Source organism: Thamnophis sirtalis, unplaced genomic scaffold (genome assembly GCF_051295495.1).
Source record: "Thamnophis sirtalis isolate CommonGarterSnake01/CBP01778 unplaced genomic scaffold, rThaSir2_p1.2 scaffold_11, whole genome shotgun sequence".
NCBI classification, from domain to species: Eukaryota; Metazoa; Chordata; class Lepidosauria; order Squamata; family Natricidae; genus Thamnophis; species Thamnophis sirtalis.
Genome location: NW_028261391.1, coordinates 40,472,051 through 40,485,842, shown reverse-complemented (window position 1 = coordinate 40,485,842; position 13,792 = coordinate 40,472,051). Strand labels below are relative to the sequence as shown.

General features: G+C 40.2%; 1 protein-coding gene across 2 annotated transcripts in view; it reads right to left on the bottom strand.

The window, feature by feature from the left end:
- Positions 1-5,959: 5,959 nt before the first annotated feature.
- ETV5 (ETS variant transcription factor 5) overlaps positions 5,960-13,792 on the bottom strand; it is a 33,563-nt gene continuing 25,730 nt past the window's right edge. For both annotated transcript variants that reach the window (XM_014069236.2, XM_014069237.2), the window contains 5 exons: positions 13,621-13,683; positions 12,335-12,403; positions 11,694-11,863; positions 8,397-8,498; positions 5,960-8,002 (listed from right to left, as the gene is read on the bottom strand). In XM_014069236.2, coding sequence (XP_013924711.1) covers positions 7,781-8,002; positions 8,397-8,498; positions 11,694-11,863; positions 12,335-12,403; positions 13,621-13,683 — 626 coding nt within the window. In that variant the 3' untranslated portion in view covers positions 5,960-7,780. The remainder of the gene's footprint in view (positions 8,003-8,396; positions 8,499-11,693; positions 11,864-12,334; positions 12,404-13,620; positions 13,684-13,792) is intronic.

The following is a 13,792-nucleotide window of genomic DNA, read 5'->3' as shown; positions in this document are numbered from 1 at the left end:
GTTCTATGCATTACTGACAGATCCCTTGATAACAAAAGCAGTCTACAAGTACTATAATACGGTAATAGCCCATGTCAAAAGTTTTTTGTTCTCCAGAACTCTTCATCAGGGAAATATCACAAAATGTGAAGAATAGGGAAAAAACACAAAAAAGTCCCAAAATTAGATTAATTATTTTAATGAGGTCTGAAAACAATGAGGAGGCTGCTAATATATGACTATCAGATCTCGGCTGCAAAATTACAGTCAAAGGAATGAAATAAACCACATAAAACCCTCTGCCATATACTGATCACCCATGTCTCTGCAACCATAATACATAGAATACATACATTCCCAAGGTGGATGTCCATAATCAATCATACAGATGGAGTATAAATTAACTATTAATGTATAGGAGGGTTAGGCAATTCATATTGGTTTGGGTTTACAATTCTTATAAGGACAGTCAGCATGTTTAATATCTAGATGCTGAGGATTATAATATCAAACATATTAAGTGTTCCAGATGGCCCACCTCTGGACGTTGAATCATTTCATAGAAATTTCACTGAAATCATTCTTGCAACATAACAGAATGGAAACAGGGAAGCTAACTGTAAATGGTAATTCACATTTCTAGTAAACTCTTCTTGTCCCTGCAAACAATAGGGAATAATATAAAAGTTCTCTTAAGAAAAGAACATTGTTATTAAATAAATCTGAATTTGTACTTTGTGTGTACAAGAAAATCACAACTAAAATTTATCCATCAAAATGAATTCAGAGAAAAAAGTTGCCTACTAACAACATTTGAAAGGAATCTGAGATCAACTAGTCCCAACGGATGCTCTATATAAAGCACATTAATAATAATCCAAATAGAAAATATCTAAGGTATGTGACTCATCATGAACAAGGTGTCCTGGGCCAAGAATGGGCATAGTTGGGGCATGTACAAAGGGCTTCCTAATCTCAGCTGCCACCTGGTCTTCAAGCAGGAGTGGTGAATTCAGGAGAGCATCAGATTTTACACCAACTCTAGTTGTGGAATATTAACCTTTCTTCTAATAAATATCACTATTCATAGGTCTAAGAGATTTGTTCTTTGAATGAATTGTCTCTAGTCTAAGTTGATTAGGAGGAAAGTCTGACAAGAGACAACTTTTAGATATGGTTTGAAGATAGTTGTCAAAAATACCCTGGACTTAAAAAGAATAAGTTTTAGACCTAAAGGTGATGATTAGTAAATCAGAAACTTCCATGTTTTTGGCATGTGAAACAAGTAGACCATGCACTAATAAAAATAATATTGGCAGGCAGGGCCGGATTTAGATGAAAAGAGGCCCTAGGCTATTCCACTTATGAGGCCCTTTCACCTCCTATTTTTAAGTTTGTAAATTACATGAGAGACAATAAAATACATCATTACTGTGATATATATCAATATATATCAATATATATAGCTGGCCTCCCGACGGAGGGCGTCTCTGCTCTGCGGCAAAGGCAGCGAGGCCAGCCGCCTCCCCTGCTGCGCTCAGCTGCCCGGCTCAGCCCCCTCGCCCTCACCTGCCTGGCTGCTGATGGGCTCCGCGTCGACGGGGCGGCTACTGGGAGCGGCCGCACCTCTCGCCCAACTGCCAGTGCCGGGAACGTGGGCGGGCTCCCCAACTGCCGCGGCGCTGGAACGATCTTAACCAATACATTTTTATGTTTGTTTATTAGTCATATGCGTAGAATTTCTCCTTATTTTCGGTTCAGTGTTTTAGTGTTCGCTGTTTTTAGAATAGTGTAATTTTAATTTTGCTAACAATTTGAATGTAGGCCCCTCTTGATCTTGAGGCCCTAGGCTGAAGCCTAGTTAGCCTATAGGAAAATCCGGCCCTGTTGGCAGGTGTAAATGATAATTTGCAAGCTGATAAGAATTTAGGAGAAAAATGTAAAGATACCTGCAGACTTATCCATTAGCAGGGAAAATTGTCACCTTCTGATCAGTTCACAGTGGACTGGAGGAAAGAAATTCTGAAGATTCTACACTCCTGTTAGGAGATAAATTAGTATAAATGGGAAACAGTTTATTTGTGGAAACTGTTGTAATCCTATTCTTCTCATTTTAATAAATCTTGTTAAGAACAGTCCATGATGATTCAGGCACGGAAAAGGTTTATTCCTGATTTGAGACAAAGGTTCAAAAACCTGATAGCAGACCAAGGAAAGAAGATAATGGTAGATGGTTTGGATCTAATAGATGTCCTGAGAAAACCTGGTTATTAGGTATGGAAGGTAAAAATGGTGAGCAAAGAGTTCTGAGAATTTAAATTGCTACTTAATGTTTGTTTTATAATGTTTTTATTCAGAGGAGCAGTTTAAGAGATATCGTCACAGTATAATTTATCCTTTATAAGACACATCTTCTTGTAACTGTATTCCACGGAAAAGGAAATTAATTGCCATGGTAACTCAGAGTTCACAAGCTTTTGAACAAAAGCATGCACAGAAAACATCTACCTTTCCCCATTTTATCAAACGGAAGTACTGTACTGTAATTTCACTGTTTCAGAAGCAAAACAGGTTTAAAGCAATTTAGTCTAGTGATTTAAGTTGTTGGCCTAGAAATGAGGAGATTGTGAGTTTTACTCCTGCCTTAGATCTAAAAAGTGGCTGAATGATTTTGGGTCAGGCACTCTTAGTCCAATTCTCCTCAAGGATTTTTGTGGGGAGAATAGGAGGATGAAGGACTATTAATTGAGTAACTTATAAAGTAATAAAGCTGAGATAACAGTGTAATAATTAAAATTTTACAGTTCACCTCAGGAAAGTATCTTCCAGATATTTAGTATTACAGCTGTCGTCAAATTGGGTAGGATAGTTATTAGCAGGACACCATGTCAAGGATGCTATAGATTCTCCGTCTCCAAAATAATTAGTAGGGTACCAATAATGCAAAAATGACAGTAAAATATAAACTTATTTTATATAATTCTTGAGATCTATGGGATATATAGATTCTCAAGGCAATATACTTATGCACTATGCTTGCTATTAGCAGAAAAAAATCTTGTACCGTATTTTCACGACCATAAGCCGCACTGAAAATCCTAAAATTTTATCAAAAACCAGCAGTGCGGCTTATAACCCGGTGCGCTTTATGTGTGAAAAAAGATAGAAAATCTCTCCCTCCCGACGCTCAAACTTGAAGCTCGCAAGCATGCACACGTCCCTCGGGTCTCTCCCTTCAACCTCGCTACTTTCTCAGTCGGAGACCGGGGGGCGAGCAGAGAGCCACCCAGTTCCCAGCCCCTATAGACTGAGCTGTTCCGTCACCCCCGCCGCCGCAAGAAGGGACGGCAGAAGGAACGGCTGACCGGCTCAGCCCTTCAGGATTTGCCGGCGCCGAGCACCCCATCCGCCCCGGCAGTCGCCCTGCCTAACTCCGCTCCGCGCCCCAGCCGGCTCTGCGCTGCCGGTCAAGGGCGCGCGGGTGGCCGGTGCGGCGCCGGTCTTCCCAGCACACCACGCCGGCCGGGCAAGAGCCGGGAGAGCAGCGGAGCCCGAAGCCTCCCGCGCCAGAAACGTCCCGCTAGCCGACGCCTGCCACGTGCGCCCACCCGCCCGCCTCGGGGACCGCAACCCGGGCGCCCTGCCCGCCGCCGCCCGGTTTGGCTTCCCTGGCCGCGGCGCCCCAGGCCCCCGCGCTGGCGATCTCCCGGGGTGACGAGGCTGCGCGGGGCCGCTCAGCGGAGGAAGGCGGCCGCCTGGCGGGAGAGGCTCGGCCGAAAGGTGCTGGGGCTGGAGCCGCAGAGCCAGGCATGCCTTCCGCCCGGGAAGTCCTGCCCCTTCATCCCCGAAGGCCGGCGCGCGGTGAGGGGGGCCGGCGTGGGGGCGAAAGTACTTTACACATGCTCCACGGTCGCCGCGCTCTCCGTCCCAGCCTTCGCCGAAGCCGGCGGGCTGCCTCCCGAAGAAGCCGCCGGAGCGTCCCAAGCCAGAAAATGCCCCAACTCGGGCAGACGGAGTTCCAAGTTGCAACCTGCGCACGTGATTCGATGAGGAACCAAGGGGAGCCGGGTCTCTGAGCGCGGCTTATAACCCGGTGCGCTTTATATGTGGAAAAAGTTTAAAAAATTAACGTTAATTGATACTGCGGCTTTTAATCCGGTGCGGCTTTTGGTCGTGAAAATACGGTAATTGCAAGTGTCTGTTGAGTTCCTTGCATCTTTCATTTCAGGTTCATCACAGAACTCCCAATCTCAACAAGCCCCAATAAATATGTCAGCTAATATTAAATCACAAATAAATGAGGCTTAGCCTAGCTGCCATTGAAACACAACATTATATTTAGAAGCATAGTTCATATTTTAACTTCACCAGGTGAATTGTATTGAATTTTTTGAAGCCAAGAATCTTTGAAAGGTTTAATACAGATTCATATGCTTGATTCCCTGTATTTATTGTTCTTTATATATGAGTAAATCAGTATTGTTAGCATTTTGCAAAAATGTCAGCTTCCAGTCTAAGGAAAAGGACTCAACTTTTCTAAAGCTTTAAGATAAAGGTCCTAATATTCACAAATTTAAAAAACTATTTGTGGTAAGACTTATGCTGCTTAGGACAGCATTTCTTTCAAAGGGATTCTCAGAGGCAAACTACAGAACTATTCAAGCCTATTCCAGTTGCCTTCTTCAATACAAAGGTTTCAGGGTACAATATGCAATGAATAGGCTATTCCTCTACTGCTCGTAGCTAGCTGATCAGAAAAGAATGTAGGAAACAAATATTAATCCTTATTATTTCTGCCATTGCCAGGCTGGTTAGAAGAGGGCAAATGAAAAGCTAGTATCTACTAAGGGAGAAAGAAATGGAGCCAGGAGGTTCCATAAATTAGCAATGAGATCTCTGTTTCAGTCTGGGCCTTTAAAAAAGCCAACACGTCACCTTCTCTTTTTGGAATTTGCTAGTTTGCCTTTGACTTCCTGATTCAGGACACAGCTAGCCTTGACCTGCTTTTGGAACCTCATTTGTGGCTATTATGTAGTCATTAGTAACATCCTTCCCTTCCCTTCCCTTCCCTAGAGACCAAAGGCAACCATCAGCAGATTTGTGAAGGTATAAGCCTATTTAAAGTAGAAGTTATTTGCTACTGAAGTCAGGAGAACAATAAATACGTGTCATCCCAATACGTTTATAGCCGAGTTTTAAAAATGGTTACCATTCTTATTTTAAAGTAATGAAAACTAGTCAGATACTGACATCTGCACCTACTGACATAGCAACATCTGTTAAATATTTATTCTTGTACAAAACAAGGAGTGTTCACATTGCTTCTTTATTAGCTACTAAGAAATGGAGAGGATGTTAACAGAACTAAGTGCAAAAGGAATAGCAATAATTTTAGATGACTTGGCAGGTAATGTATTTAACTGTTGCTACCCAATTGCAGAATATATAATTTTGCTTAGGTGCATTTTCAGCCATCTGTCTGCACAGTAGTCTAATTTTACACAAATCATACTGGGTGACCCTGGGCTGGACGTGATTGTTCAGAGATATTATCACGAAGATAAATATCTGGGGACAGTACCATTATGTTCTCATATTTTGGAGGAAGAAAACCATTACAATTTTAAAAATAGATTCTAATCATAACGTATTTTGGCATGTGTGGAAAGGAATCTGTAAAGTAAGATAGGAGATGCTAAGGGTTAGTGATGAATGAGTGTTCTGGGAGAATTGCAAAGTTCTGTGACTGTGATATTGACTGTCCTTGGGAGTCACTTACGTAAATCAGAAAAGTCACACAATGATGAAGAAAAATGACTTGCTGGCTTGACAGACAGCAGGGCAAATCAAAGTGGTCAAGAAGCCCAATCACAAAGACAGCAAGACTTTGGCGGCGGAGCTGAAGGAGATGATCAGCCCATCTTTACACAACAGTGCTTGGAACACACACACAAAAAAAAACAAGAAACAATGCTAGCAATGCCTGAACAGAAAGGAAAAGTCCTTTATTGTACACAGTACAGAACGTAATGCAGCTTTGCAGGAGATATATAAGCCCTGCTCAGGCAATAAACATTTCACATCAATCCTCAGATTAACTCTTTTTGTACTATGTACTCCCAAACCAAATTAAAGAAATTGACAAACAAAAATAACACAGTTAATCCCACTGGTTTGGTTCAGCCCTGGGGCCGAATGGGGATGGCAGCAGCAAACTGCTGCCACCCTGTGCTTTGCGACAGGCCACCTGATACATTCTGGGGAGAGTTGCTGAGTCGTTTATAAAGAGTTTTTTTTTTAAAAAAGGAAGGAAGTTAATCAAAAATTCCCCAAGTTATCAAAGCAGAAAAAGGAATCCTATACAGCATTTACAATGAAACATGGAGCTGAGATGCATAATTAGGCCAAGCACATTACTGGTACATGCCAGCAAGGCTCACAGGAAAGAGCAGAGGGGGAATTTCTGAAGGATCCAGAGAAGTTTTATAAATATATACATACATGTATGTATGCATACTGTACACACATACACGGAGTGACTTGACTTTCTCCCCATTCTCTAAATTTTTACAAAAAAAAGTTGTATTTCTTAAAATCGCCATCAGGCAACAAATATCTGAAAGCGTAACACAACTTAAGTGAAAAATACATCTGTGTACACATGCTTCAACTCTCTTACTTGCAAGTTCAGCAACAATTGGAAAAAGATATAGTTCAGCAGTAGCCAGCCAGCAGTAGCGAGGTGAATGCTACCAAGGATCAAAATTGCTATTTTGGGAAAGTTCAGTGACTAGAGTTGCCTTGTACGGCAGGCATGCTGTTCTCTAACAGATAAAAAGCCAAGCAACTCTCATTTGCTGTTTAGAAGGAACACATTTCGAATGCAGAGCAAGCTGTGTAAACGGTTTGGGGCAGCATCTAGTGCAGAGGCAGACAACAAAGCTGCATAGGGTAGGGCATGCATTTCAACTACTTCCTCCCAAGCTGCAGCACCTTTAGTATAAAGGCTGCCAGAAGCAAGAAACTGCCTTCGATTAGGGAGGGGAAAAAAGCCCAACCATCAAACATTTGGATTTGAAAGTTGCCTCTTAAACTTGGCAGGTTTGTGGCCAACCTCCTTTCCTTTAAAAGCAAGCCATTCACGTGCAGCCTTTCAACAGAGAAGGTGGCCTGCTAGATTCAACAGGTCTGCATATTTTAAGTGCTGTCCTTTGGACTGCCTTTCTGAGTTTCAGTAATAACTACAAAAAGTAAGGAGAAAGACAACCAGAAGAAAAGGCTTTGTCAGATTGAAGACTTTTGCACTGAGAATCTAGGGGGAAGTGGCTGAGTTAGCTTGGACAAGTCAGCCGTTCCACACTAAGCCACCACCTCTTCTGAAAAGGCTTTTGCAGCATTGGCTCATTTTCTCTGCAAATTGGAGCCCTTTCCCTTATACAAGGAGGAGTACAAAAAAAGATTGTTACATAGCATTTTTCTTGACAACTTGCTAACCACACATAGTCACCTGGAGTCCTGCAAACATGTACATCACACATGCCCCTGGCAAGAGGATCCAGAAGTCATGACCTTTCCCTTGCTCCCCCAGTGCCACCTGCCTAATGCTTTTCATGGCTGCAGCCAAGGAATCAAGAATTGGAGATCCTATTCACTAGCCACGTTGAAGGATAGAGGGCCTCAAAAGTAATTTATCTTCTTCTGATAATCTGCAAGAAGCAGTTTTATGAACAGAGATTCTTTATAAAAGTAATTTGCCCTTGTTTGTTGGAGCTGAAGCCTCCAATGTCAGTTGCTGAGCAAGTCAGTAAGCAAAGGCCTCGGCATATGGGAGGCTGCTGCATCGGTCCAGGTCAAGGAGGTATGCGGAATTATCTTCAAAATGTGTCAGAGGTAAGGTGTCATCTTCATTCACATGGCAGTCTGGTTCAGCTTTTAAAAATGGGCGTTGATTGTCAGGAAAGGCCATGGAAAAAAGGGCATCAGGATCACAAACAAACTTATAGACATACCGCTCTCCGGCAACCTGGAAAGAAAGAGAAGATCCTATTAGAATACAGATGAACAATGCCAGGGGAGGGTGTGGATGACGTTGTGGCGAGATGACACATTCTATGGGAAGCTGTGTGGGATCGATATCTCAGCTGTCTGGTGGTTCTAACTGGGCCTAAATCGCCCCATAGAGGCGATAAACAAGGGGAACACTCTGCTGATCTCAGGGAGCCCACAAACTCCCTGATGGATCTGGAGAAAGCTCCCTAAACCGACATCTGGGAAAGCGGCCATTGCAAGTCACTATGAAGCTGGGGCAGCCACCAGAAGAGCAAGAAGATGGAAAGAAGGTGTGATCGATCTGGGTGTCAAAAGCTATTTCCATGTAACCACACTGTTCTGGCAGTGTGGATAAAAGACGTCCTTACCTTTTGCATGATGCCTTTTTCATAGTAATAACGAAGAGAACGACTGAGCTTGTCATAGTTCATAGCTGGTCGATTTTTCTGAATTCCCCATCGACGAGCTACCTAAAAAGATTTAAAAAAATGCAATTATGGAAGCTGTTCAGAGTTTGCCAGTTCTAGGAATATCACTGAAAAGGGTTAACCATAGGGATGGGTGTCAAATGAAAAATGTATTATTTAAGAACCTGAAATGAACAGATTGTATCTCGAAAATTCTGCTGAACTAAGACCTGTAGTCTGTGGTTCAGCAGACCTCACCCAAAATATATAAAGGTAGAGGAGGGGTTGATATCTTTAAAAAGGGAATCAATTGAATGATATGAAAGCTAAACCTTCTTTCTCCCCACAATCACATTGGGGAAAAAATGTTTACAGTGGGGTGGGAAAATTAAGGGTATAACTTGGATGTAACTTGAAAATTATATATGGGCAACTATGGCAGGTTGGATGTAGCCCCCCGATTCAGTACTGTGAGAAATGAATATTCCTGATTTGAGTGAAGGATCTATAAAATCCCAAATCCTGTATGACTCTGTCAGTCCATGACTGGGAGATTGGGGGCTAGAGTGATCAGTCTTATGTCAGATATTTTCTAAGAGCTTGTGTCTTCTCTCAAAACAATTTGGAATATGTTAGCATTATTGGCAGTCCTATTTTTTTCTATTTTAAAACTTGGTACCAAAGATCCCAAAAAATCCAAAAAAACCATACAGAGATGGAGGCAAGAGGAGGGCAAAACAACTTTTCACATTATCCCACAAAATCTTCTAGTTTTTCTATTGGCTGAAAATTAGAACCACCACAATATTTTTCTTTACCAACTATTTTTTCTTACAAGAATAGTATTGCTAAATGGTGCACTTTATAACTAAGCACAAAGTGGTAAAGACCTGTAGTTATTGTTAAAGTAAACTCATCTTATTTCAGAGATGTAAAGTACTACATCTGCTCCTTTGAAACTTGCTTGTGGCTTCTGAAAAGTCACTTGAGAACTATCCCAATATCTTTGACCAAGTCATAGGGTATTGACCAAAAAAGCCATTAGCTTGGCTTCTTTATTGACTGCATCTAAAACCACAGCTAGTCAGATATGATCAGGAAACATAACAGAAAAACATAGAACCTAATGGGTTGCAACAACACTGATTAAATTCTAATACAACTGTGCAGCAGTAATATAAAGGGGATTACTCATTTCAGCTCTTTGGGAGCGGGATCCGATGACATAATCTGGTTGCCAACCAACCTGCTGTTTCCCAGGGGATTTATGGAACGGACAATCAGTCAGCACTCAGAAAAGATTAATAGGATTTCCAAGCACTAAGTGCACTAAGGCAGCCTACATTCACCTGAGGCATTGCAAAAGCCTAGAACAGCAATCTCAACCAAATAAAGAGTGTTTCCAGTGACCTTAACAGCTCTACAGATAATTATGTTCATGTGATATACTGGTGAGATTATCTTTCTCCATCAGAGTAAAGATAAAATGATGAAAGAAAATTCAAGAGTGAATTAAATACATATATTATTGTCAGAGAAAGCAGCATTTATTCACTGAATATCCTGTACTATTGCAGTTAGTGTACATAGCAATTCATGTATCTCCCACAATACACTTCCTTAGCTATTGAAACATTTCAATTAAAGCCACAAGGAAAGGGACATTAGAAATGAGAGCTGGTTTGTATTTCACATATCTTTTTCTGCCCCCATCCCAAACTTTGCTATTCATATCCAGAAGGAGCAACTATACTCAATAAATGAGGTATCAAAGGAAAGGTAGAAACATTGTAGCATACATCATCTTTTTTAAGCTTAGAGGTTTAAGTTAAACTCTAAAGTTTCCAGGTATAAAGTATGCTTGCTAAATTTTGCATGTTTAGTTAAAAGCTTTTTGCATTGCAAATGCCACACATCCAAGCACCCCTGTAGCAATTCTGACATGATCATGTTCCAGCACCAGACTGACAATTTCAATACTATCCATTTTAACAGTAATTTTATTAAAAATTATAATTACAACAATAAAAATACAAACAAAAAAATAAAAATAGAATGCGCAGAACAGAAAAAATAGAAAATACTAAAGAATAGAATTTTCCCTTCATCACAACCAGTATAAACAATTGTAATAACTTCTCACCTTCTTCTATAATACAACAAATGATCTCTTCCCATATCCTATCTCTCATCTATAAACAAAGTCTCATCATTTCAGTCCTGATATCAGGAAATGTCCATGAAGGGCTACCAGAGATCAGAATGTATTGATTTTTAATCTTGATCAAATAAACCAACTTTATAGCTATAGAGGCAGACTGTTAAAATTAACCTCTGGGTTCATTGTTCAAAAAATAGCCTCCAATATGTCCAGTGTTAAAATATGTTATTCCATTCTGTGAAAGTCAAATTTAAGTGTTCTTCTGCTTTAATTGTAACCTTTAGTTCGTTCCTCTAGTGTCCAACCTTCAAAATCCCAACCTAGCATGTTTTTTTTTTAAAGAGTTCAAATCAAAAGCATTTTCCCATGGGATGGATTAATTAATTATAATTAATTCTAAAATCTTAATTCAAATTTACCTGGATCCTTAGTCCCATATTTGCAACTTTCTAAAATCCAACTTTTAACCAACTTTTGCTATTTATTATTTTTTAAATTAAGTCTTTAAACCTGTAATTGAAACCTCCATCATGAAGGGTTGAAGGAAACTCATCCAGGGCTGTAAAATTTGTCAATTCAAAGGCTCCTAATCTCTGAAAGGCAGTTAACAAGCAATTTCCAAAAGTGATTAGAAAAGGAACTATGCAAACTTACTGCTCTTTCAAAAGCGCTGACTACCATTTGAGCATGAGGGTCTAGGATAATTTATCATGGCAAACTCACCAGAGCCATTTCACTGTGGCCATCCTGGTGCGACTATCTCACTGTGGGACAATCCATGAGGGATAACCTAATGCTATGCTACCTGCCACTGTTTCTTCTACATTATTTCTATTATTGTCAATGGAAACAGTGTGCAAAAGAAATAATAAATTCTGCAAAGGATAAAATACGTAGAAACTATCTCCATATCTAGTTACTTTTTATGCTTCAATCAAATATAGCAGGTTTCCCCTGAAATGTTGGGAATACAACAGAATTGGCAAAAACCTTGCAAGATCTTTGGCAGAGATTCAATTTGGCCAACCTCTGATATTTGACTTATGATGGATACAACCATAATGGTTATATAGAGATTTTTGTTTGTTTGTTTTTACCTCTTCTGGCTCAATCAGCTTGAATTCCATGCCCCTTCCAGTCCAAGCAATGAAATGAGCATTGGCTGGGTCATCCAGGAGCGTGACAAGAAACTGCCACAATTGGAGAGACCCTCTTCTCTGATAAGGAGGCCCTTCCCGATATACAGTGGGTTCTTGTTTCACTTTTCCTGTTTGCAACAACAAACATCAATTAGGATTAACATTCTAACATCTCCACTATTGACTCCTAAAGATTCAGGTAGTTAAAACAATTTCAATGCTTCTACAGAAAGCGAAATGTATGGCTGCAAAGCTGACTGGCAATGCCTCCCCCCCCCCCCCCCGCATATACTATCTTGAGGAGATATCTGTTAGTAGCTGAAGATGGACATTTTTATGCAGCTGGTGAGCAGCACTTTTTCTGTGTAGTGCATCATCAAAATAACAGAGAAAGCTTTAACACCAAGGGATCCTGCCTTTCAGCAAATGTACCCATGATCTGTAGATTTGACATTCTAAGAGCTCCTTTAAAACAAATGAGATGCATTCTAGCAAATAGAATTCATTGGATTTGGGCAGCTATAACGAATTTGAATTAATAATATCAATTCTGATTTTCAACTGCAGCTATAGATCTCCACCACATAGAATGCCTTTACCTTCCATTCTTTCTGGTACAACACAAGTGTCATCAAAGTACAATTGAGCATCTTTCTCATAGGAGAACCCTGGGAAAAGAGAAGACATATTCAACAAGTGCTGCTTTGCAATCTCTCTCCCTCCCTCTCTCTTCCACTTCTCTCTCTCTCACACACAATCACTTCCATTAAGGATACTTTGATACATGGCGTCACTTTGCTTGTTGGCAGCAATAATATTCAGCTGTCCACTAAAACTAAAAAGGTAAGGCCTTGAATTTATTTGCAAATATGCCAACTGCTATTTTTGCATCTCTAAAAAGAGTTGGCATGTACATGGCTGGATTTGCATGTTGGTGACAAAATTGAAGTGTAGAAAAGCTAAAGTACTTCCAAATCAAGTGAGCTTACAGGAACCTTGAGACTCAAGTACTTCAAATTGAGTGCATCATCTACATAGACTCTGCCAGTCCCCAGTCTGCTACTTAGACTGGGAGGAACAAACAGTACAGTCCAATTCAGCAGAGCCTACTAGTGTTATAAAACATTTATGGCTTAACATTCCCCCAAATCTGTTCCTACTAATTGAATGAACCTGACCCAAATCTGTGATTTCAATTAAGCTGTTCTAAAAAGAAGTAACCTTTGAAGTGCTCAGATTGCACTAAACTTGCCAAATATCTAAATTGCTAAAACTGAATCACTCCAGAGCTATTTGCAGATTTCTGTGGAATAACTTCTCCTACATATTTCCTGTGTTGCTGGCCCAATTATGAGTAGTTAGACACTCTTTTTCTCCCCACGCCCATCACTTCTCTTTCCACCCCACCTTTTCTTCATTTTTTAAAAAATAAAGTCAACATAAAAGACCCTATTATGTGGTCTCCTGCAGAAAGAAAATGTGTTTCTTAATTTTCTTAACTGCAGTTGCTTCTTTTACATGGCATCTCCCCCTCCCCCATCTAAACTGGAATTTTATGAATTCAAATAATTGTTGTGCGCTGTTTTTAATAATGTATAAATCACCAGAAATGAATTCCAATGGCAATGACTCATAAATATAGTATATTTATGAATTTGAACAATGCTTCTATCTCCTTAAAACTAGGGATAGTTTTTTTCACTGAAAGCAAATCATGTAATACCCCTACTCAGAGTAAGCCTTAAAAGATTAATCACATTTGTCCACCAGTAACAATGCATAACTAGAGGTGAGCAACATCCCCCATTCTCTTAATAGCTATTGCATTCCTTATCCTATATTACTCTGAATTGTGCTTTATGAGTGTATTCATGTGACTACTTACCATCATGGTTGTTGGGAAAGTATCCCCCTCCTGTAGCATACGCTGATTGGCAGTTAGGCACTTCTAAAAGAATAAAGAAAGAAAGGAAAAAAGAGAAGCCTGAGCAAATTCCAGACTAAACTATACACACTTTAATTTTTGTTCAAGTGAAGTAGTGGGCAGAAAAGGTTGC